We start from the raw sequence: 26316 nt of genomic DNA, 5'->3' as shown, positions 1-26316 counted from the left end.
TCATAACTTTTCTTCCAAGGAGTAAGAGTCTTTTAATTTCATGGCTGCAGTCACCATCTGCAGTGATTTTGGAGCCCCAAAAAATAAAGTCTGCCACTGTTTCCACTGTTTCCCCATCTACTTCCCATGAAGTGATGGGACGGGATGCCATGATCTTTGTTTTCTGATGTTGAGCTTAAGCCAACGTTTTTGCTCTCCTCTTTCACTTTCATCAAGAGGCTTTTAGCTCCTCTTCACTTTTTGCCATAAGGGTGGTGTCATCTGCATATCTGAGGTTATTGATATTTCTCTTGGCAATCTTGATTCCAGCTTGTGTTTCTTCCAGTCCAGCATTTCTCATGATGTACTCTGCATAGAACTTAAATAAGCAGGGTGACAATACACAGCCTTGATGCACTCCTTTTCCTATTTGGAACCAGTCTGTTGTTCCATGTCCAGTTCTAACTCTTGCTTCCTTACCTGCATACAGATTTCTCAAGAGGCAGGTCAGGTGGTCTGGTATTCCCATCTCTTTCAGAATTTTCCACAGTTTCTTGTGATCCACACAGTCAAAGGCTTTGGCATAGTCAATAAAGCAGAAATAGATGTTTGTCTGGAACTCTCTTGCTTTTTCCATGATCCAGCAGATGTTGGCAATTTGATTTCTGAGTTCCTCTGCCTTTTCTAAAACCAGCTTGAACATCAGGCAGTTCATGGTTCCTGTATTGGTGAAGCCTGGCTTGGAGAATTTTGAGCATTACTTTACTAGCATGTGAGATGAGTGCAATTGTGTGGTAGTTTGAGCATTCTTTGGCATTGTCTTTCTTTGGATTGGAATGAAACTGATCTTTTCCAGTCCTGTGGCCACTGCTGAGTTTTCCAAATTTGCTGGCATATTGAGTGCAGCACTTTCACAGCATCATTTTTCAGGATTTGAAACAGCTCAACTGGAATTCTGTCACCTCCACTAGCTTTGTTCATAGTGATGCTTTCAAAGGCCTACTTGACTTCAATTTCCAAGATGCCTGGCTCTAGGTTAGTGATCACATCATCATGATTATCTTGGTCGTGAAGATCTTTTTTGTACAGTTCTTCTGTGTATTCTTGCCACCTCTTCTTAATATCTTCTGCTTCTGTTAGGTCCATACCATTTCTGTCCTTTATCGAGCTCATCTTTGCATGAAATGTTCCCTTGGTATCTCTAATTTTCTTGAAGAGATCTCTAGTCTTTCCCATTCTGTTCTTTTCCTCTATTTCTTTGCATTGATCGCTGAAGAAGGCTTTCTTATCTCTTCTTGCTATTCTTTGGAACTCTGCACTCAGATGCTTATATCTTTCCTTTTCTCCTTTGCTTTTCGCCTCTCTCCTTTTCACAGCTATTTGTAAGGCCTCCCAGACAGCCATTTTGATTTTTGCATTTCTTTCCCATGGGGATGGTCTTGATCCCTGTCTCCTGTACAATGTCACGAACCTCCGTCCATAGTTCATCAGGCACTCTATCTATCCGATCTAGGCCCTTAAATCTATTTCTCACTTCCACTGTATAGTCATAAGGGATTTGATTTAGGTCATACCTGAATGGTCTAGTGGTTTTCCCTACTTTCTTCAATTTAAGTCTGAATTTGGTAATAAGGAGTTCATGATCTGAGCCACAGTCAGCTCCTGGTCTTGTTTTTGTTGACTGTATCGAGCTTCTCCATCTTCGGCTGCAAAGAATATAATCAATCTGATTTTGGTGTTGACCATCTGGTGATGTCCATGTGTAGAGTCTTCTCTTGTGTTGTTGGAAGAGGGTGTTTGCTTTGACCAGTGCATTTTCTTGGCAAAACAGTATTAGTCTTTGCCCTGCTTCTTTCTGCATTCCAAGGCAAAATTTGCCTGTTACTCCAGGTGTTTCTTGACTTCCTACTTTTGCATTCCAGTCCCCTATAATGAAAAGGACATCTTTTTTGGGTGTTAGTTCTATACGGTCTTGTAGGTCTTCATAGAACCGTTCAACTTCAGCTTCTTCAGCGTTACTGGTTAGGGCATAGACTTGGATAACTGTGATATTGAATGGTTTGCCTTGGAGATGAACAGAGATCATTCTGTCGTTTTTGAGATTGCATCCAAGTACTGCATTTTGGACTCTTGTTGACCATGATGGCTACTCCATTTCTTCTGAGGGATTCCTGCCCACAGTAGTAGATATACTACTGTTCTACCTGAACAGTATGAAAAGGCAGAGAGTGAAGAGGAACTAAAAAGCCTCTTGATGAAAGTGAAAGAGGAGAGCAAAAAAAGTTGGCTTAAAGATCAACATTCAGAAAACGAAGATCATGGCATCTGGTCCCATCACTTCATGGGAAATAGATGGGGAATAGTGGAAACAGTGTCAGACTTTATCTTTTTGGGCTCCAAAGTCACTGCAGATTGTGACTCCAGCCATGAAATTAAAAGACGCTTACTCCTTGGAAGAAAAGTTATGACCAACCTAGATAGCATATTCAAAAGCAGTGACATTACTTTGCCAACAAAGGTCCGTCTAGTCAAGGCTATGTTTTTTCCAGTAGTCATGTATGGATGTGAGAGTTGGACCGTGAAGAAGGCTGAGCACCGAAGAACTGATGGTTTTGAACTGTGGTGTTGGAGAAGACTCTTGAGAGTCCCTTGGACTGCAAGGAGATCCAACCAGTCCATTCTGAAGGAGATCAGCCCTGGGATTTCTTTGGAAGGAATGATGCTAAAGCTGAAACTCCAGTACTTTGGCCACCTCATGTGAAGAGTTGACTCATTGGAAAAGACTCTGATGCTGGGAGAGATTGGGGGCAGGAGGAGAAGGGGACGACAGATGGTGAGATGGCTGGATGGCCTCACTGACTCAATAGATGTGAATCTGAGTGAACTCCAGGAGTTGGTGATGGACAGGGAGGCCTGGCATGCTGTGATTCATGTGGTCGCACAGAGTCAGACACTACTGAGCGACTGAACTGAACTGAAGATATAATCATTTGGTAGAAAGGTGTTAGGGAAAAAAAATGGATAGTCACACAGTTTCAAATACCCACCATTGCTGCTGCTGCTGCTAAGTTGCTTCAGTCGTGTCCGACCCTCTGTGACCCCATAGACAGCAGCCCACCAGGTTCCCCCATCCCTGGGATTCTCCAGGCAAGAACACTGGAGTGGGTTGCCATTTCCTTCTCCAATGCACGAATGTGAAAAGTGAAAGTGAAGTCGCTCAGTCATGTCCGACTCTTAACGACCCCATGGACTGCAGCCTACCAAGCTCCTCTGTCCATGGGATTTTCTAGGCAAGAGTACTGGGGTGGGTTGCCATTGCCTTCTCCAATATCTGCCATTGACTTCTTACTAATTATAAAAGAGAAACTTTGCATCTACATTGAAATATCTGCTGGTCTACCTTAACAAAGTAATCAAACTTGCTTGAACAATAGTGGACCTGACCCTCTGTCCCTATGGATACAATGGAACCAGAGGTACACAATATCTCCCTTGTATTCTGATTGAATGTTAAATATAAATCTAATCATGTGCAAACAATTAGATAATGTTAAACATTCAGCAAAGCAACTGACCTGGACTCTGCAATGTCAGGAAAAGTGAACAAACCAAAAATAGAAAATGTAGGAGGGGGCATGTTTTCCCATTATTAAAAGAGACAAAAGAAATAAAACCATCAAATGCAACACATTTACCTTGATTGGGGACTAGATTGAAAAAATTGGACCTCAGGTTGGATATCATGTAGGATCTGTGTTTATTTTCTCTTATACAATTATTATTATGGGGTTTTGTGGAAGATGCCTGCTGAAGTATTTAAAGGCGAAGGGCATGTTTTCTTCAACTTCCTTTCAGATAGTTCACCAAAAAATAAATAGTAGAAATTTATAGAAAGGGATAAAACAAGTGTGGGCAAAATGTTAACAATCTGTGGGCCTACGTGAAGGATAGATAAGAGTTCATTGCAATCTTCTCTCCATTTTTATGTGAATTTGAAATTTTGCAACCTAAAACTTTGGAAGGAAAAGTATAAGTTAGATCATGCTCTTCCACTGCTAAAACCTGTGCAATGACCCAAGGCTTCCTACTGCACTCAGAGAAATAGCCAAAGCCTTGTCACAGCCACCAGATCCTATGTGATCTGGCCCCTAGCTTTCTGCCGTCACATATTGTTGTTTGCTCTCTAATGTACTCCTGCATGGAAACACTGATCTCTGGTGTTCATTAAATAAACATGGATTGCTCCTACCTCAGGATCTTTGAATTGACCATTTTCACTGTCTGAAATGCTTTCCCTCAGACACTTGGACATAGCTACACTTCTGTTTCTCTCCATGTTCAGGCTTTAATGAAATGACACTCAAAACCCATGACCTTTTCATCTTGAGTACACAAATAGCCCACATTTCCCAGCTTTTCTTATAGTTAAGTGTGGTCATGTAACTGAGCTCTAGTCAAAAGAATGTGGATGGAAAGGATACACACCACTTTTCAGCCTGATCCATTCAAGTCTCCTCACCTGCAACCCTCTCTCTTAACCCAACTACTAGCTGAAGAGATGCCCCTGAGGAAATAGAGGGGGTAGAGCTGCAAGAAAGAGGAATCCTGGGACCCTGAAGGACTGCATGGAAGTCACATTCACATTGGACTTTGTATCAACAAGAAGTAAACTTTTATTGTGGAAATAAAAAATAAATAGGTGTAATTCCCTGATGGCTCAGTAGTAAAGAATTTGCCTGCCAATGCAGGAGACCCAGGTTCAATCCCTGGGTCAGGTAGATCCCCTGGAGAAGGAAATGGAAACCCACTGCAGTATTCTTGCCTGGGAAATCTCATGGACAGAGAAGCCTCGTGGGCTACAATCCGTGGGGTTGCAAAAGGGCTGCACATGACTTAAACACAAAAATAAATAAATAAATAATAGTACATCCCTCAGTGTGCTATTGTAGAGACTGAAAGCAATGATGACTAGAGAGCAATCAGCACAAAACCTCAGAATGTACTCAATGCATATTATGTGTGGTAGTGAAAGATAAGTGTATGAAATTATGAGAAAATAATATCTGATAAGCATTAAAAGTCCCTCAATTGGTAATGTCTTAATTGTTAAGAATTATGCAAAGTTGGCCAAAGAGTACTAAGTTTCAGTTAACAAAGTGAACTCACTCAGTCGTGTCTGATTCTTTGCAATCCTGTGGACTATAGCCTACCAGTCTCCTCCATCCATGGGATTCTCCAGGCAAGAATACTGGAGTGGGTTATTTCTTTCTCCAGGGGATCTTCCTGACCCAGGGATGGAACCTGGGTCTCCTGCATTGCAGGCAGATGCTTTACCCTCTGAGTCACCAGGGAAGCCCAAGTTTCAGTTATGTCAACAAATAAATTACTGACATCTAATGTAGAGCATGGTGACTAAAGTTAATGATACTGTCTTGCATACTTGAAATCTGCTAAGAAGGTAAATCTTAAGTGTTCTCACCACACACACATACACATAAACACACACAGACAAAAAAAGTAATTATATGGGGTGATGAATGTTAATTAGCTTGATTGTGGTGATCATTTCACAACATACACATATATCACAACATCAAATAGTACGACTTAAATATACAGTTTGTATTTGTCAAGTATAACTCAATAAAGCTAAAATAAAAATGTGCATCTTAGATCAGTCTCCTAAGGCAATAGAAATAAAAGCAAGAATAAACAAATGAGACCTAATCAAACTTAAAGCCTTCTCACAGAGTGTTCTGTGTGCTAAGTCAGCTTCAGTCGTGTCTGACTATGTGACCTTATGGACCGTAGCCCACCAGGCTCCTCTGTCCATGGAAGTCTCCAGGCAAGAATACTGGAGTGGGCTGCCATTTCCTTCTCCAGGGGATCTTCCTGACCCAGGGATCAAACCAGCATCTCTTATGTCTCCTGCTTTGGCAGGCATATTCTTTACCACTAGCACCACCCGGGAGGCCCTCTCACAGAAATTAAGTCCTCGTCAGTCTCATCTTTGGCATTTTCTCCCAGTTACTTCGGCATTTTCTCCCAGCTGCCATAAACAAAACGAAAGACAACCTATGGACTGGGAGAAAATGCCAATGATGTGACTGACAAGGGCTTAATTTCCAAAATATACAAACATTTCATACAACTCAACAATAGCTACAACAACAAAAGACAACTCAATAAGAAAATGGGCAGAATTCCTAAACAGACCTTTCTTCAATGAAGACATATAGATGGCCAACACATATAGACACATGAAAAGATGCTCAATGTCACTAATTACTAGAGAAATGCAAATCAAAACTATAATGAGATACCACTTCACAACAGTGAAATGGAGTCATCACAGATATTCGCAGGTGTAGTTTCTGCATAACAAAGTAGAGGAAGTGTGGAATTTAGGAGCAAGACACGCTTGAATTTGAACTTAGCTGCAGTACTTCCAAACTATATGACTTTGGGCAAGTTATCTGGTGAGACTGAGTCTCATTTCCCTCATTTGTTAAAACAAGGGTACTCACCCGTGGTGGATTCATGTCAATGTAGGGCAAAACCAACACAGTATTATAAAGTAAAGTAAAGTAAAAATAAAAAGTTTAATAAATAAATAAATAACGTTTTTTTCCCCCGTGTAAAAAAATAAATAGATAAATAAATAAATAAAGCAAGGGTACTGCACTTGAAGAGCTGTATATAAAATGCCACATAATTGTTTAATATGTGGTTATTACTATGTGAACAGATTCTCATTCTTGCACTTATGTAATTCTCCAGTCCACACTCTCTGGTACACAAGTACTAAAAAACCCATGTTATAAATAACAAACCTAAAATTCAGAGAGGCTAAGAGTTTGCCCCAAATCACAACTAATTAGCTAATGAGAGCCCAGGAATCTGCACCCTCAAGATCCTTTCCACGGGACCACACATCATTCCTCCATCCCAGGGACGGCCCCAGGTCCAAGCCTTCTCTAGTTATCTACCTCCACACCCTTCTAAATCATAATAATAAGCCATTAATTATCAAAGACTTGAAGAAACTTGTCACCCCAGAATCCTGAGTTTCCATAGTCTTTACTCTTCTCCCAAGCCTTCCTTCTTAATGAGCTCCCTGGGGGTGGTAGATTGGTAGATGGAATGACTGTGTGTCTCCTTGGGGTGAAGTTATGTAGAGGACAATCACCTCCTTTTGGGTCCCCACTCTTACTCATCATTGGAGTATATCTTCAGAGGCCAGTGATGGTAGCTAAGGAGGGGAGATAGCCTTGGGTCCCAGATGCCTGGGGCTACACTGAAAGATTACTTCTCTAAATGGAGAGAGAGGTATCTGAGATGACAACCACACTCACAACAACTCTCAGGGTCTAGTGAGTCCCATCAGCTCCTGCATAAAGCCTGGAAATTTTCTTTCCTCACTTGATATGGGAGCTCTACTGACCTCCCCACCTCCGTCTTCCTCCCCTAATCACCAAGGCCAATGAGACTGAAGAGAAAATGCCTGGACTCATTAACAGCCACCCCGAAGATCATCATCCCTTTTCTGAGTAAGTAGCCATTATATTCAACCTCGTCACTATGCCTAAATCCTACTAATTCTCATGTATTAGAAACTGAGAGATCATCTTGCAAAATACCCTCTTTCTACAAGGACATAATATGAGGCTCAGCATGGCTGAGACTACAAACCAGGTCCAGTGGTCTCCACACTTCTCTATTTCTCCTTCCCCATTTATATAAACACAAGAAGGATTTGTTCTTGGCGGGTAAGACCCCAAGGAAAGAAGCTCTGTACTTAAGGTGGCTTAGATGTAACTGCCCTGATGCTGTCAGGTAGAACCCAGCTACTGTTGGCCCAGCCTAGCCCCTGGTTGTCCCCAACACCAGGGCTGCTGAGGTCAAGACTGCAGATGCTATGGCCTCTGAGCATCTTCAGAATAGCACGGGCCATAAGTTGACCCATGAGACTAGTAAGGGGATATTGAGCAGTGTAGTGTAGCAGTGTTAGTCGCTCAGTCGTGTCCGACTTTGTGACCCCACGAACTGTAGCCCACCAGGCTCCTCTGTCCATGGGATTCTCCAGGCAAGAATACTGGAGTGGATTGCCATTCCCTTCTCCAGAGGATCTTCCTGACCCAAGGCTTGAACCCAGGATTGAGGTATTGGGTGAATCACTCCTTTCTGAGCCTCAAGTTCTCCTTACATAAAGCGAGTATGTTGTTTTCAAATACGTCTTCCTAATATTTCTTGAAGCAATGCAGCGAATAAAACACTAGATAAAAGAATTTCTCCAATAAAAGAGGAAGACACCTAGAGTCTCTCCCATTCAGAATTCTGTTCAGCTTCTCAGCCCCTCCTGGTGTGGCCTCTGAGTCTCCCAAGAAAGCACAGTTCAGAAACCTATGAATTGCATAACTTCTTAAGATCATTTTCATCAGCAGCAACCTAAAATTTTACGAATATCCCCCAGAAATTTACAGTCTAAAAGGAAATACTTGGCCATCACATAGAGAGCTTCAGCCATGCCAACCAGTAGTTCAAAAAGGTGACTACAGACGGTGGAATGATGCCGAGTCCTACTGGGTAAGGTTTGGAAGAGACTGGGGAGAATTTCACCCAGAGAATAAGCCTGGGGACATGTTGCTATTTTCAAACATCAGAATGGCTATAGTGGTTCTTCTGAGCCCCTTTGTGGGCATGCAGTGAAAATGCGCCGAGTGAATTATGAATCGGTGAAGCAAACCAGGAAGGAAAAGCATAGCTAACATCACTAGCAAAGAGTAAAGTCAGCTAACAGAGGATGCTGGTACTGCCAGGCTTAGTAGAATCCTTGGCTCCAGCATTTCAATCCAAGACATAGATGTAATCCAGTTTTGTTTACAAAGGATCAAGGGACACAGTTTAGGAGGCAGTGGGCACTGTTTACTGGCAATGCTGCAGTTGGATAACCTGGCGTCTGTGTTCCTGATGGGTTCATGCTCCAAGAAGTAGAAGGAAGAGAAGTCCCCTGACTTCAAGTTAAGACTTGATACAGTATTCTTTTCCTATGATACAGTATTCATAGAGCTCAGATGCAAAAGTGTAAATTAACCACACACCTCAGCTCATATTGCCAACACTGGGCCCCTTTCTTATTTTATTTGCTTCCTCAATCACACATGAATTTACATACCAATGCCCCACTCCTCCTGCCCTCATCCATGGTGACATGCTTAATGTTTAACTTTGTGTATAGACAGACTTTCTGATTTGTTGCATTTTTAAATATTTTAAGCTATATCATGTGATATTTTTATATACATTATGAAATGACTATCACAGTGTTGCCTTTTTAATGTATATAAACCATTTTGTGTTATAGATCTCATTTATTGTCTTACTTTTTCACTCAGATTATGTTTTCAAAATATACCAGTGTTGCTATCAATACTTCTCATCAGTTGCTTCTCAACAGCTGCATTGGGGACTTCTTTAGTGGTACAGTGGTTAAGACTTCATCTTTCAATGCAGAGGACACAGGTTCGACCCCTGATGGGGGAACTAAGATCCCACATGCCCCGTGGCCTGGCCAATAAATAAAATTAAATAAACAGGTGCATTGTACCCCTCAGTACTCTTCTGTCACATTTGCCATCCCAGTGATGGACACCCAGATTGCCATGAGCTCCCCTTGACCGTTAATGAGTGTACAAGAATATCTTCATCCATAAGCTTTTATCTGCCTGGATGGAAATTTCTCTGGGATATCCATGCAGGAGCAGGATTACTGTATCATGAAATGTTCTTGAAACTTTGGTATAATTTACCTTAAAACCATTTGGGGCTGAGGTTTTTTGAGAGGAAAATGGTTTTGATTACCGTTTCTACTTTTTCAATGAATTAATACCCTGTTTCCCTGGAAAAACCAATTTAGTCCTAGGTATGCACCCTGTTGTTCTTTCCTCACCTCCTTAGCACTTACCTGCCTTCCAATGACCACTTCAATCTCCTCCCCCTAAACACACTAGCCCCCTTACCTTCTGCCTGGCTCCCTCTAGACTGCATCCACTATTTTTTAGCTGTACCCACTTTGGTACAGAATACTAGAAAGAAATATTAAGAGTAGTATAAATAACATTTGCATAGAACCTTGTAGATTTCACTCAGTCATGTCAGACTCTTTGCAACCCCATGGACTATAGTCCACTGGGCTCCTCTGCCCATGGGACTTGAGTGTAGATCTCAAACACTTTTCCAATATGCCATCTTTTTTTATAACAATATATTCCTTTTTATTATGGTAAGATATATGTAGCATAAAATGGCCATTTTAACCATTTTTAAGTGTGCAATTTAGCGGTATTCAGTACATTCATAATGTTGTACAACCTCACCACTATCAAATATGCCATCTTATTTGAACTGAATAATAAACTTCAAGAAATTATATTTATTTTTCCCATTTTTTGGGTGAGAAGATAGATGGAAGCATATAAATATTTCCAGGAGAAGTAAAAAGTATCTGAACCAGAAGTGAAGTGAAGTGAAGTCACTCAGTCATGTCCGACTCTTTGCGACTCCATGGACTGTAGCCTACCAGGCTCCTCCCTCCATGGGATTCTCCAGGCAAGAGTACTGGAGTGGGTTGCCATTTCCTTCTCCAGGGGATCTTCCCAACCCCGGGATCAAACCCAGGTCCCCCGTATTCCAGGCAGATGCTTTAACCTCTGACCCACCAGCCTAGACATCTGAACCAGAACCAATTCCCAAATTACCAAATTTTCCCATCGACTCTCCTGATCCCTGGAGACTAGTCTCCAAGTTGCTAGTGTAAAACCCACAATCTTGCAAGGGGTGATCAGAGGTGATGTATCTGGTTCAACCTGTCAGGATTCATTATGCAGCTACAATTAGCCAAGTCCTATGCAAGTCACTTAAAACAATGGGGAGTGAAACAGACTTGGTAGTGAGTGAACCCTGCCTTGGTAGTGCTTTCATCATAAAACTCTCCAGGTGGTATCCATGTCCTAGTGGTCCCTTTCAATTTGAACCAAGCACTAAGCATCTCAGAGAGAAATGAAATGCTTCAGAAAACAATGCTACTGTATGCACCTACATGTTGGAGTATTAAAGGAGAAATTAAAAGTCTGAGTTCTCCTAAGCAGGGCAGTGACTTTTATTCAAGATCACTAAGCATCAAAAATGTATCATTACTTTACAATATCGTATTGGTTTTGCCATACATCAACATGAATCCGCCACAGGTGTACACGTGTTCCCCATCCTGAACCCCCCTCCCTCCTCCCTCCCCGTACCATCCCTCTGAGTCGTCTCAGTGCACCAGCCCCAAGCATCCAGTATCATGCATCAAACCTGGACTGGTGAAATTAAAATAAATAAATTTATTTTTTTAAACGTATCATTAGTACTTCTGTTTGCTTTTGACCCTTCAAAAGGATCAGAAAGATTCTGAGGACACAAGGCACACAGGACGTGCCATGCATGCACACTAAATCACCTCAGTCGTGTCCGACTCTTGGTGGCCCCACGGACTGTAGTCGGTCAGGCTCCTCTGGCTATGGGGATTCTCCAGGCAAGAATACTGGAGTGGGTTGCCACGCCCTCCTCCAGGGGATTTTCCCAATCCAAAGATCAAACCAATGCCTCTTACATCTCCTGCATTGACGGGCAGGTTCCTTACCACTAGCACCACCTGGGAAGCCCACAGGATGTGGACTTCCTCTAATTCAAAATCTGCATCTCTAACTCTACCCTCCCTTTTTCTGGGAGTATTTGAGCACCACTTGTAGGCTTTCCGTTCTGCTGTTTTCTCTGAAGATAATCCTGTCCCTAGGAAGGGTGGACACAGGGAGTGCATGCTCTGTAACTCAGTGGTCCCAGTATCGATCCAGATGGCTGCTGGCTGCTTCAAACACTATGTCCCAATCAGTTCTGGTCTTGCTCCCTTTTAACTGAGTTCCAACCTGGTAGATAGACAACTAGGGCATCGATTCCTGCCAGACTGGAGCCTTGGCTCAGTGTCCCCTGTTCTTGTTTTCGGGGGACAGAAACAACCTATTCCTGAGGCTCAGCACCTTCCTAATCAGGTCACTGTTTTTTTGCCAGAATGCTGCATCTCCTCACATTTCCGTGGCCCACACTACCACCCTTCGGATGCTTCTTGCCTATAAGAGCACTTGCCTCTTAGTTCCTCTATTTCTTCTTTGACGTCCATCCACCTGCCTAAATCACCAGATTCAATGTTAGTTAAATAGGCTCCCTCTGCCAGAAACATTTCTCCAATTTGCCATTCACCCTCGACAGATCCCCACGCTGATGAAACTGGGTGTCCATCACCAGAATCATCTGGCCAGGAAGCAGCTGAAGATTAGCATACTGATTAATAACTGAGGGCAGACATAGCAAAATGATATCTTAGAAACAGCTTTGGAAATCAAGCAAACTGATCCTTTCTGAACACTTTTTTTAGACCTTTACCATTTACCCAAAGAAGATAGATATTACAAGTTTTATCTTTTGGACAAGGAACAGGAATTGAAGCATCCTATTCAAGACAAGTCAGACACAAAGTTGGAATTGAAATCAAGGTGTGTCAAGACCAACCATATAAAGTTATATCATATATGGTGGTCTACATGAATGACTCCCTTCATGGGGTGCACAAGCTGGGATAAATTATGCAACATCTCCTCTACCAGACTGAAGACCCCAAGCCACACAACACACACCTAATATTCTTTTATATTTTTTATTTGCAGGAGATCAATGATGAGGGAAAACCAGAGCCACATCACTGAATTCCTCCTTCTGGGACTGACCAGTGACCCCAAACAGCAGGTGTGGCTCTTTGCCAGCTTCCTGGCCATGTACCTGGTCAATATGGGAGGCAACTCGGTCATCATGGCAGCCATCCAGGGGGATGCCCACCTCCACACTGCCATGTACTTCTTCCTCTCCAACTTGTCCCTGGTGGACATCTGCTTTACGACTGTCATTGTGCCACAAATATTAGTGAACATGCTGACTCAGAGAAAGGCCATCCTCTTCGCCCAGTGTCTGGCCCAGATGTATTTCTTTGTGGCCTTTGGGACCACTGACAGCTTCCTCCTGGCTGCCATGGCCTTGGACCGCTACGTGGCCATCTGCCACCCACTACGTTACACCACTGCCATGAACCCCAGACGCTGCTTCCAGCTCGTGACAGCGTCCTGGCTGGTGTCCCACCTCCACTCCCTTACCCACACCATCGTTATGGCCCGCCTGTCCTTCTGTGGGCCCAACACCATCCACCACTTCTTCTGTGACGTCCAGCCTCTGCTGACACTCTCCTGCTCTGACACCTCTGTCAATGAGCTTTTGGCCTTCACAGAGGGCTCCTTGGTGATCATGAGTCCCTTCATTTTCATTACTGTCTCTTATGTCTATATCACCCATGCTGTTCTTAGAGTCCCTTCCAGGAGAGGCAGGTACAAGGTCTTCTCCACCTGTGGGTCCCACCTCATGGTTGTGGCGCTATTCTATGGAACTGTAATATCTGTGTACATCCGCCCCTCATCCACCTACTCAGTGACGAAGGACCGTGTGATCACTGTCATCTATACAGTAGTTATCCCCATGCTGAACCCTTTTATCTATAGCCTTAGGAACAAGGACATGAAACAGGCTATGAAAAAACTGATGAGGAAGACCGATTAGCATAACTTCTAGAGGTACACCTCAGCATTCATTCATTCAATACGAACTTATGAAACAGGGGCTTACCTGGTGGTCAACAGTGGCCAAGACTCTGAACTCCCAAAGCAGGGGACCCAGGTTCGATCCCTGGTCAGAGAACTAGATCCCACATGCCATAACTAAGACCTTGTGCAGCCAAATATAAATAAATAAATACTTTAAAAAAAGAATTTATGAAACACCTGCTCTGTGCTAGGAATTATATTCAGTTGCAAAATGGCAAAATATGAAAATATTGCAAGGATAAATCAATGGTAGCTGCTGTCTTCAAAATTAAGCACAGCTCAGTAAGGGAAAGGAGACACCGGCAATACAAGATTATTATACTTTTGATAAAAACAAGTAAGGCATGAGTATTGATGACCCACTCTACTACACACACAGTTTCCTTCTTTTTCTTTCATAGTCTCAAGCTCTTGTGTGACACATACATGACCAGGACTGGGCAATACGTGTCCTGATGGAAAGCAAGGAGAAACTTCCTGAGTCAGGTGTTTTAAATGTTAGTTACACAGGCCAACTCACAGATCTTCTCTTATCTCTTTGAAACAGTCCCTCAGAGCTACCTAAGAGGATGCCTCCCAGGCTTAAGTTCTCAGTACCCTAGCTAGTGGTGAAGAATCCATCTGCCAATACAGGAGATGCAAGAGATGTGGGTTCAACCCCTAGGTCAGGAAAATCTCTTGGAGAAGGAAATGGCAACCCACTCCAGTATTTTGTCCAGAAAATTCCACAGACAGAGGAGCCTGGTGGGTTACAGTCCACAGGGTCGCAAAGAAAAGGACACAGCTGAGCGACTGAGCACACACATACACATTTCTTCCAAATAAGCATAATTCTCAACTTTTGGGTTGTGCTTCTTCCTTTTTTCAGTAAACAGCACAAGCCATGCTTATACAGGCTTCTCCTAGCCAATGATTAAGCATGCCAGGGGTACGAAGGCAGGCTTATCTCCAAGAATTAAAGGGCTCTTCTGGTGGATAATTTTGATTCTAGGACACCCTCCCCACCACTCAACCCTGCACTGGCCTAGTCAAAACCGTCCTGGCACTTTGCTGCAGTCTGAGACTCTTCCTATCCCATCCTTTTTTATCCTCTCTTTTCTTCCACAGGTCTCAAGGCTTCAAAGCTCTCTCTGATTTCCCCTGCCACCTTCTCAACAAATATTTCACACGCCAAATCCCACCTTGGCATCTGCTTCTCAGAGGACCCAAACTAAGGCATTAACCAATACCTTGCAAACATTTCTGCTTGTATCTACAAGTAGATACCCTATGGAAAGTTGAACAGGCACACCAGGAGATTGTATAAGAATTCGTGAGTGCAGACATTCCAAATGGAATAAATTGATGTTCTGACCTCATTTATTGTGCTTTTCCTGTCTCACCTATGAAACAATCTAAAAACTTAATACGAAAGAAACAAGGAGGAAAATTCCAGTTCTCTAGCCTTTTCTGCTAAAATAATAAAGGTTAGGCTGTCACTAAAATATCAGTAGTAGAACAAAGGAATGGTAAATGATTATTTTTGTGGAGTTGTTCTCTTTAGAGGATGATAGTCTGAAAGTTTTTCCAATTTCCCTGCAGAAAAGTTTTTTAAGAAAAAGTGAACAACAGAAAATGTCATTTTTTCCCTCATTTTTTAATGATAAAAAGAGGAGTTCTATTTTAGATGAAGAACCTTTTGGGGAGAAATGCCAAAAACTCAACAAACTCAAATGTCCATTAAGATTGGAGTGGAGGGACTTCCCTGGTGTCCAGTGGTTAAGACTCCGTGCTTCCACTGCAGGAGGCACATGTTTGATCCCTGTTCTGGTAACTAAGATTCCACATGTCGCATGGCTTGGCCAAAAAAAAGAAAAAAAGATCAAAATGGATAATATAGTACAATCACACAATAGAATTAGAGTCCACACTCCCTTAGCTGCAGTTCTAAAATTCAACTGAATCACTGTGCTGTACAGCAGAAATTAATACATTATAAATCAACTTTACTTCAATCTAAAAAAAAAGAATGAACTGTAGCTACAAGCACTAATATAAATGAGAAAGTACTAATATAAACAGTTCAGAAAGAAAGAAGTGAAAGAAGCAAAATGATTCCAGTCATGTGAAAGACAAAAATAGGGAAACAATACACAATTCATGCATATGCGCAGAGTTGCTGCTATGTGTGTGTGTGTGTGTGTTTGTGTGCGTATGTTCAGTTCTGTCTGACTCTTTGCCATCCCATGGACTATAGCCCACCAAGCTCCTCTGTCCATGGAATTTTCCAGTCAAGGACACTGGAGCAGGTTGCCATTTTCTACTCTAGCATAGCAAAACTATAAGAAAACTATTCCTATATAGTTTATAAACTCTTTTTCATATATGATGTATTTCACAATTTTAAAAATATAAAGAAAATCCTGTATACAGAAGTGTCTCTATTACTTAGCAGATTTTTACAAATGAGCTTTATCTCTACCCTTTGGAGTCACAGGGAACAACCTGTTCTATGTATTGAACTGTAGAAATTTAAAGACAATGATTGTGTGGCCCACACTTCATCAAATCTCTTCAGTTTCATTTGTTATTGTTTATTTTCTGGGACATGATAGGTGTTCTTTATAAGGATTTGGGTTAGAGCGTGTGAACTCCACAGTAGGTTAGGGTTTGCAGCAATGCAGTCCTCTCCCTTCTGTGCCCAGGGGAAGGGCATCAGGTAAAGTGCTATCAGTATTCCCAGGCCTGGTCAGTCTGACACTGCCAAGACTCGGGAGTCCAGGGCCCCAAGGGGACAGCTGAGAGGCTGGACTTTTGCCTCATCTTGTCTCTAACTAAGAGATCAGGGAGTGAGTCCCAGGAGATACTCCATATGAAAAGCCCACAGCTCTGCCTAGCCCCTGTGCCTAAGGACAGACTGCTCCAGCCCTGGGTCTTTAGTCTGTGCTGCTGTTACAGGGAATGAAGAAAACTGAGGTCCTAGCCAGTCCTCTGTAGGAGAAGACAGGTAGGCAAACCAAACAAGTAAAGCAGACCCAACACCTGGTGATGGTGACGAGATCTGAGGATGGTCAGAATTTCCAGGTAAGACCTGAGTGGTAGAGGTGGGAGACATTGGTCAACACACACACACACACACACACACACACACACACACACACACACACACACACATCTCCTCCCCTATTCCTTATTGCCCCTTCCTTACTCTTAGCCAAATACTTCCCTGGTGGCTCAGACAATAAAATATCTGCCTGCAATGTGAGAGACCTGGGTTCAATACCTAGGTTGGTAAGACCCCTGGAGAAGAGAACAGCTACCCACTCCAGTATTCTGGCCTGGAGAATTCCATGGACAGAGGAACTGCCAGGATATAGTCCATAGGGTTGCAAAGAGTTGGACCCAACTGAGCAACTTTCACTCAGATACAATCTGGCTCTCTTATCCATCATGAGGAGGACTTAATATTCATGACCCTCTAGAGAGTCTAGCCTAGAGTCAGTGTAGATTAGTGATCCCCAAGCCCCTGCAGAGGCCAAGACGTTATAGCTGTAATAACAGTGCTCAGGACCCCTACATGATGCCTGGACAATCCACTCACAGCTCACTCTACCCTGAGTGACTTTCAGAATCATTCTATGCCACCACCCAAAGACAGTAACAATCCCCACACCCACTGATAGTTCAAGAAGCCTTAGTCCAACTTCTTAACTTCAGTCCCGGAATGATGTGAAATAGGCTTATTCAGGCTCATTTCACAACTGGGGTTCTTATAAGTTAAATATTGTCCACCAAGATGGTACAGCTGGGACTCAAACCTGGGTCTGCCCATGTCACAGTGGATGCTTTGTTATGGTACTCCTAGGTCAGACCATTGCCACCCAAGGTGATGATAACACTGTTGACAGTAGCATGCACAATTCCATATATGAAACTTCACAGGTTTCAAAGCCCAGCTTCTCACAAACCATGACCAAGTTCAATTTGCCCAGGACTGAAGGAGTTTCCTGGAAGTGGGATGTTTCATTTTGAAAGCAGGAAAGTCCTGGACAAACATAGAGGACTAGTTGGTTGCCCCAGAAAGCATCCTCCTTTTGTTAACTTCATCAAGAAAAAACAATATCAGAGGAAGCTGTATTTGAGGATTATTTGATACAAACCATTGTTCTAGCCCGGGGCAATCCTTATCTAATTCAGTCCTGACCACAATGTTATTAATTATCCTCCTTGCGCAGATACAGAGATTGAGGCCAGAAAGACTGAGAAAACTTGTTCAAGATTACGGCTCACAGAGGGGATGGTGGAAAATAAAGGTTTGTCAGACCCAGAAGGGATAACCACATCAAAGAGCATGACAGTGGCCTGGCTACCATTGCCTGTTTGTGTGCTCATCTTCCCACACCATCCAAATGCAGAAACTCTCATCGTAAACTTTATATCACAGGTCCTGAGAAAACTTTTAAGTGATCCTAGGGTTTTGATATTCTCAACTGTCCTGTATGGTAGGTTGATGTCCATATCTTATAGATGAAGAAAATGAAACTCACAGATAGTAAATAATTCCCAAAAATATAAGATTCAGTGAGGGTTTACAGTGGGGAGGCATGTCCTCTAATATTTTCTGGTGTATCAGGACACCAGGCTCCATTTTATCTACTACTGATTCTACAATATTCGTAACTATTATCACAGTTTATTGAAGACCTATTCTGTGCTACTGCTTTGAATATGTCATCTCATTGATGAGCTACAGTAAGTATACAAAGTATGCACATAATTTACAGATGAGGAAACTGAAGCAAAAAGAAAATAGGATGTGGAGTTTGCAAAGGATTACACAGCCAGAAAAGAAGTCCATCCAGTCTATAGGACATCAAAGCCAACATTCCCAAGGACTGAAGATGTTGACAGTGTTGATGATGATAACTCTTGTTTGTCAAATACCTTTGAGCTTATAAAGTAATTTCATCCACATTAGCTTATTTGATGAATCTTCAAAAGAAAAAGGATATTCCCATCATATGAAGAATATCTGAGTGACAGTTATGATCTTTCTATATAATTAATATCCCTTCTCTACTCCTCAACAAAACACACATACAGGAGACAGAGAGAGAAAGAGAGAGGACTAGCCTTAAGAATTTTCTAGTGGCTCAGAGGTTAAAGCATCTGCCTCTAATGCCAGAGACCTGGGTTCGATCCCTGGGTTGGGAAGATCCCCTGGAGAAGGAAATAGCAACCCACTCCAGTATTCTTGCCTGGAGAATCCCATGGACAGAGGAGCCTGGTGGGCTACAGTCCACGGGGTTGCAAAGCGTCGGACACGACTGAGTGACTTCACTTTCACTTTCATGAGATCTGTCTCAAATTTCACAAGCCTGTGAAACTGATAGCTTTCCTATTTGAAAAAATAGGCATGGACTAAGACTTGGGAATTTTCTTCCCAACTAATCTCCAGTTCAACCCTCAACCAGAAAGTCTACAGGACAACCTAGAATACAACTAAAATGCAGAATCTCCCAAGAAGTCTCCCAATCACTGTGCTTAGTTCTCACATCTGGACATGTTTACATGCCCACCAGCAAGAGACATCTATACATCTCTGTGACCTTTGGGAAAAAACACAGAAAACAGACAAAGGCTTTGAATGATATAAGTTTTTTGAAGCAATATTTTCCTTGCATTTTTCTCCTTTAAATAAGCATTACAAACCAAACCAGCATCTCTGACTTCCTGCTCCTGGGCTTCTCTCAGCACCCAGAGCAGCAGCCTCTCCTGTTCGGGCTCTTCCTGGCCGTGTACCTGGTCACCGTGCTGGGGAACCTGCTCATCATCCTGGCCATCAGCTCTGACCCCCGCCTCCACACCCCCATGTACTTCTTCCTGGCCAACCTGTCCTTCACCGACACCTGCTTCTCCTGCACCATCGTCCCCAAGGTGCTGCTCAACATCCACACACAGCACTGCACCATCTCCCACACTGGGTGCCTCGTGCAGATGTTCTTCTTCATGGAATTGGCCCTGCTGGATGACTTCCTGCTGGCTGTGATGGCCTATGACCACTACGTGGCCATCTGCCTTCCTCTCCACTACACCACCATCATGGGGCCCCAGCGCTGCCTGCTGCTGGTCGCCGCATCCTGGCTCAGCTCCCACCTCCTGGCCTTCTCCCTCTGTCTCCTCATGTCTCAGTTCTCCTTCTGCGCCTCCCATGCCATCCCACACTTCTTCTGTGATATACCCCCACTCCTCAAACTTGCCTGCTCAGACACACATATCTTTCAGGTCACCATGTTAACTGAAGCTGTTCTTTCGGGTCTGATTCCTCTCACCTGTGTCCTGGTCTCCTATGCCCACATCATCCACACCATCCTCAGGATCCCCTCTGCTGGGGGGAAGCATAAAGTCTTCTCTACCGGTGGCTCTCACCTGACAGTGGTCACTCTCTCCTATGGGACACTCTTTCTGGTGTATTTCCAGCCCTCATCCTCCTGCTCAGCAGACATTGGAGTGGTGGCATCTGTGGTGTACACGATGGTCACCCCAGTGCTGAACCCCTTTATCTACAGCCTGAGGAACAGCGACATGAAGGGGGCTTTGTGCAGATTCTTCAGCTGGGGAAAATGCTCTACTCTGTAAAATGCCCTGTCCCAGATTAGAAGATCAGGCTCTGTGACGTGTTTTATTCCCGGAGTCTTCATTTGAAAAAGTTTGACAAAATCAGATTCAAGGCAGGATGGTGCTCGGCATCACAAGCAGATTTTAAAGATGGAGAATGCCTGACTTGGCAGGACTGGAATACCGTCAACTAACCAAGGACAGAGCTAAAGCCTGCAAGAGAAGTAACTAGCAATCCCCGCAAGGTGACTTGATTCCTGGATATAGGTGACCAAGCAGATTCAAACCACAGATTCAAATCATAAGAAGATGACATCAGACAGAATACAGGTTCTTGGAGGAAGCTAACCTGCCCATTCAACTACAAGAAATGTTGACAATATCTAGAAGGGTCAAGTGTCTGAGTTTCAGGGATCATTTCCAAACCCATCTTTAGAAACAACTCATAGGGATTCAGCTACACAGGCAGAAAGCTGAACCAAAAGACATACTATTTGCTGGGAATAAGCAAGTGAAACTAATTCTAGAAGAAACCTGGCACTGGTAGGTGGGGCTGGTCCAAAATCATAGGGATTAGAACTAGGACTGTGACCACGAGTGATTATGAATTATTGGAGTAGATTCATGATTGTTTTACTTTTTAAGCTGTGGCTTAGTTCATTTTTCTGTAAAAAACACTCAGAGCAAATTTGTAAAACATACAAATAGGAAAAAGAAGAAAAAGAAACTCACTATTCATACATTTAAAGACAACCACTGATAATATTCACGTCATTTCCCTCTTGTCTCCTAAAATTGCTTTTTGTTTTTTACTGTGTTGAGAAAGTACTGGACATACAATTATATAGCTTTTTTTTTTTGCCTAACTTCATAACATAAGTTGCGTCCACATTAATGCCTCCTGAACATTTGGCTCTCTGAGATGACAGAAGAAAGGATAATGTTTCCCCATTGTTGGATGATTAGGAGATTTCTATGTGTTCACTATTACAAATAACAGTGCAATGAAAGTCTCTGAGAAGAAATGATTCTTATGTTCATAGTCTGTAATTGTAATATTTTCAAAAGTAGAACATCAAAGAGTAACATTTTGGGGGCTCTTTTATCCATGCTGCCAAAGTGTCAAATAAGAATGTCCTTTGTCTCTGTCCACTCCATATGCTGATGTTCACATTTTCCCCTAAATGTAACAAATATGGTAGTGAAATGGTATCTTCTTGCCCCAGTTTTAATTTCTTTGTTTATTAATAAGGGGACTATTTTCCAGTATCCATTAACCAATTTTTGAAAATTCTCTTATTAATTGTTTATTCATGTCATCTACCTATTACCTTCTGGGATTTTTTTAGTTGACTTGTATGGGCCTTTTTATATTCAAGATATTACATCCCTGTCTTCTTCACCTTGTTCCTAGTTCATTCTTTATCTCTTAACTGTGTGTGTGTGTGTGTGTGTGTGTGTGTGTGTGTGTGTGTTGGCCATTCTGCATAGCATGTGGGATCTTAGTCTTGTGACTAGGGATAAATCCTGTGCTACCTGCACTGGAAGCATGTAATCTTAAATACTGGCCCGCCAGGGAAGCCCCTTAACTTGGTGATTCTTTTAAATATAAGGAAGTTTTTATTTTATTATCAAATCAAGAAATATTCTTTGTAACTCCTTTTACTACAGCTAAATTTGAAATCCTGCCTTCTGCAGAATTCATGCAAATATTCAACTTTTTTCACTTTCTTGTGTAATACAGTATTTTTTGTATAACCATACATTAGTTTAGGATGAAATCATATTTTTAAAGTGGGAATAACACACAATGAGTTTGAGTTTGAGTAAACTCCAGGAGTTGGTGATGGACAAGGAGGCCTGGAGTGCTGCAGTCCATGGGGTCATAAAGAGTCAGACACAACTTAGCGAACTGAACACACAATTATATTGTTGATATTAAAGAAAAAGATCATAAATAACTCATCAAAAAATTTAGTAAGAAATATACAACCTCAATAGATCTATTCCTTCAGAGAATAAAAATAAAGGAACATTCACCTATTCCCTTTTAGACATTAGCACAACTTTGATACCTAAAGCTAATGAGAATATTGCAAAAAAAAGTACAATAAGCTGAAGAAAATTGTTATCATTACCAAGTTGAGTTTTCCCAGAATGCAAAGTTGGTTTAACATTCAAAAGTCAACCAAAGTCACTGTTTTACAAAACAAAGGAAAAAAATCATATGATTCAAGAAAGCGATACTTTTGAGATGCAAGAAAAATTTGGATATAATCCAACATATGCTTATTAAAAAGTCAGGTTAGCAAATGGACATAGAAGCAAATTTTCTTAATATGAAAAGAGTTCTCTTTTCAAACATATAGCATATAATGTGTCATAATCATACATTAAATCCTTCCTGTCCACATGAGGAACAAGACAAAATACCAACTCTCACTGCAACTATCCCACATTGTACTTGAAACATCCAAGAAAAACAAATAAAAGATATATATTTTCTTTTTTTAATATAAATTTATTTATTTTAATTGGAGGTTAATTACTTTACAATATTGTAATGGTTTTGCCATACATCAACATGAATCCACCACAGGTATACACATGTTCCCCATCCTGAATCCCCCTCCCACCTCCCTCCCCATACCATCCCTCTGGGTCATCCCAGTGCACCAGCCCCAGGCATCCTGTATCCTGCATCAAACCTAGACTGGCAATTCATTTCTTATATGATATTATATATGTTTCAATGCCATTCTTCCAAATCATCCCACCCTCTCCCTCTCCCACAGAGTTCAAAAGACTGTTCTATACATCTGTGTCTCTTTTGCTGTCTCACTTACAGGGTTATCGTTACCATCTTTCTAAAAAGATATATATTTTCTAATGAAAGAAACAAAATTGAATTTTATTTACACCTGATAGATTTGATAATATTAAAATTCAAAGGAGTCTAACATTCAAATTATTAATTAGGTGTCTTGAGGCAAAAACAAGTAAAACATAGACACCTTAGTACTCAGTCCACAAAATACACAAAAATCTATTTCAGATGACTAAAGCAGTAACTGTTAAAAGCAAAATTCTAAGGATTTTAGAAGAAAATACTGAAATATACTTTCCTGAACTAAGGGAACAATGGACAGCATAAACCAGACACTAGTAAAGCATTAAGAAAAAAGGAAAGAACTGATGAATTCAATAAATTAAAATTTTAAATATTTACTTCGCAAACAGACTGAAACAAGAGTGAAAAGACAAACCATAAAGACAGGAAATATTTGTAATACATATAATGCACAAAGGGATGGTATCTAGAATATTTAAATAGTTCTATAAATAAATTAGAATTTTAACTAAAAAGAAAAATGAACAAAAATTAAGATAAACAGTTTCAAAATTAAGCAATACCAACACTAATAAGTATTTCAGGTACCCAATCTCATTACTAATTACCAAAATATAAAGTCAAGCCATCAGGAGATGCTCCCCAACACACACACACACACACACACACACCAAGTGACTACAATGAAAAAAACCAACACCACCAAGTGTTACCAAGAATGAGCTGCCACCGCAACCTCACTTATTGCTGATGGAAGTGCAAATTGGTACAATCTATTTTTAAGAGAATTTGATATTGCATAGTAAAATTGAAGATGGAGATTTCCTAAAACCACGAAATTCCTCTCCTGGGTATATATGAAAGAGAAGGAAATGCATGTGTATACGAAGAAACATACAGGAATGATGAAAACAGTACTGTTCCAAATAACCAAAGAAAATTATTCTTCCAAAAATAGTTTGCATGACTAATGTGTGGTATCATACAATGTAGCAACTCACAGCAATGGAAGTGAACACCCACCACCTAGAGCTGTCTAGATGATCTCACAGAGAAACAACTGAACAAAAGGGCCAGAAAAGAGAATACATAGTGCATGAGGGCATTTATATAAAGTTCAAAAAGAAGCAAGACTAAAATCAAGCATTAGAAAGATAACAGGGATCATTTTTCTTCCAGAAGGAGGGAAGAGTGATGACGAACCTAATAACACAAAAGGAATTTTAGACAAGCTGGCAATGTTCTACTTCTGAATCTGGGAAGTGATACATAGGGGATTGCTGCTAAGTCATTTCAGTCGTGTCTGACTCTGTGCGACCCCATAGACGGCAGTCCACCAGGCTCCCCCGTCCCTGGGATTCTCCAGGCAAGAACACTGGAGTGGGTTGCCATTTCCTTCTCCAATGCATGAAAGTGAAAAATGAAAGTGAAGTTGCTCAGTCGTGTCCAACTCTTAGAGACCCCACAGACTGCAGCCTACCATGCTCCTCCATCCACGGGATTTTCCAGGCAAGAGGGTTCCCAGTAACTTCTTGGGCAGTATGCTAAGAGAATGCCAGACAGAGAAGGACAAAGACTGTATGATATCACTTATAAGCAGAATCTTAAAAAGCGCAACAATCCAGTGTATAAAACAAAAACGAAGCAGAATCACAGACACAGAGAACAAGCTAGTGGTTACCCTTGGAAAGGGGAGAGAGAGGCAGTATGGAGGATGGGGAATGAGAGGTAGAAATTCTTGAGTGTAAGATAGGCTCAAGGATGATTGGTACAGAACTGAAAATATAGCCAATATTTTGTAGTAACAGTAAATGGAAAGTAACCTTTAAAATTGTATTAAATTTTTTTAATTCAAAATAAGCATCAGTTTTAAAAACTATCCTGGAACAATAAATAAATAAAGTGTTGACCTGTATACTATTTAAGCTTCAGTGAGGAGGGAATAGGCATTAATTTTATTAACATTCTTAAGAGAATATACATGTTTTATACATTCTTTTTATGAAAGATATATTAAAATAAAAACAAACATATCCATAAATTAATTTATTTTTAGAAAGAAAGTATTAGGCACCATGTGTCCAACAGAGAATCTAAATATTCTTCATATCTCTGTTCTCTGAGATCATTAAATAAGAATGTGTCCTCATCTACATGACTTCTAAAAGCAAAGATTATGACCTCTGATCTATTCTATCTTTAATTTTACTTATTTACTGGGACATACTGTATTATATCCATAGGGCCGGGGCTCTAATTAGAAAGTAGGGACTCCGGGACTGAGATGGACCAGTTCAGGGTAAAGGCTGGGAGGAGGGATCCACACTGCACCTCACCCAGGGGAGAAACCAGTGGTGCCACCCATGGAGCCTGGTCCATCTGAATGGAACCATCACTGCTGGTGCAGCGACACAGAAGGCCACCGTCCAGAGGGGACAGCTGGCAGGCTGGACAGTTGTCCCCTCGTGTCTCTAACTAGGAGGTCTGGGAACAGATCCCAGGAGACACTGCCTGTGAAAAAGCAGTGGCTCCTCCTGGCTCCAGTGGCTGGAAATCTCTAATGACCTGAGTCTTCAGTCTGTGCTCTTCCTACTCAGAGGGAAGGGCTCTGCGCCTCCAGCCCTTGTGACAGCAGAGTAGCGAACCCAACCTCCTAAGCAAGCATCACAGGTGGAGGCTGGTCAGCACCTCCAGGTGAGAACAGACGCTTAGGGATGGGGAGAGAGTCTACCTAAGGGCACACGCTGACACATATACACAAGCAGCCTGCAGAACCTCTTCCTTTTCCTTTTGCCAGTTTCTTCTACATCCCCACTTGCCAATCATTTTCTGAATCTTCTGATCACTATGAGGGGCTGGGGTTCATCACATCCCTGAAGGTGCAGACTTGAAGGCATTGTGGAGAATGGGTGTCAGAGCACCCTTCCACAACCCCATCAGTGACCAGGACACAGCACCTGTGCAAGAACAGAGCATAACTGACCCTTGTCCAGTGGAAGAGCCTGGGTCCCAGAGTCACTCTCTGCCACCTCGCCATGTCAGTACCCATAATTTACTCTCTATGTCCATTTAGTTACCAACCTCGGTCACACCCTTCATTTTTTACTAAACTTTGTGCTAAATCATTTAGGACAAAATTACTTATTC

General features: G+C 41.9%; 2 protein-coding genes across 2 annotated transcripts; both read left to right on the top strand.

The window, feature by feature from the left end:
- Positions 1-12747: 12747 nt before the first annotated feature.
- Positions 12748-13677, top strand: LOC101115201 (olfactory receptor 1L6-like). The gene has a single exon (XM_012163533.3). The coding sequence runs from the start codon at positions 12748-12750 to the stop codon at positions 13675-13677; it is 930 nt and encodes a 309-aa protein (XP_012018923.2).
- Positions 13678-17496: 3819 nt separating this feature from the next.
- LOC101114946 (olfactory receptor 1F1-like) lies at positions 17497-25292 on the top strand. Its single transcript, XM_004007185.2, has 3 exons — positions 17497-17555; positions 19403-20299; positions 25226-25292. The coding sequence occupies exons 1-3, from the start codon at positions 17497-17499 to the stop codon at positions 25290-25292; spliced, it is 1023 nt and encodes a 340-aa protein (XP_004007234.2).
- The last annotated feature ends 1024 nt before the right edge of the window (positions 25293-26316 follow it).

Source organism: Ovis aries, chromosome 3, assembly GCF_016772045.2.
Source record: "Ovis aries strain OAR_USU_Benz2616 breed Rambouillet chromosome 3, ARS-UI_Ramb_v3.0, whole genome shotgun sequence".
Taxonomy (NCBI): domain Eukaryota; kingdom Metazoa; phylum Chordata; class Mammalia; order Artiodactyla; family Bovidae; genus Ovis; species Ovis aries.
The sequence above is the reverse complement of the archived record's forward strand: the minus strand, read 5'-3'. Positions and strand labels throughout refer to the sequence as shown.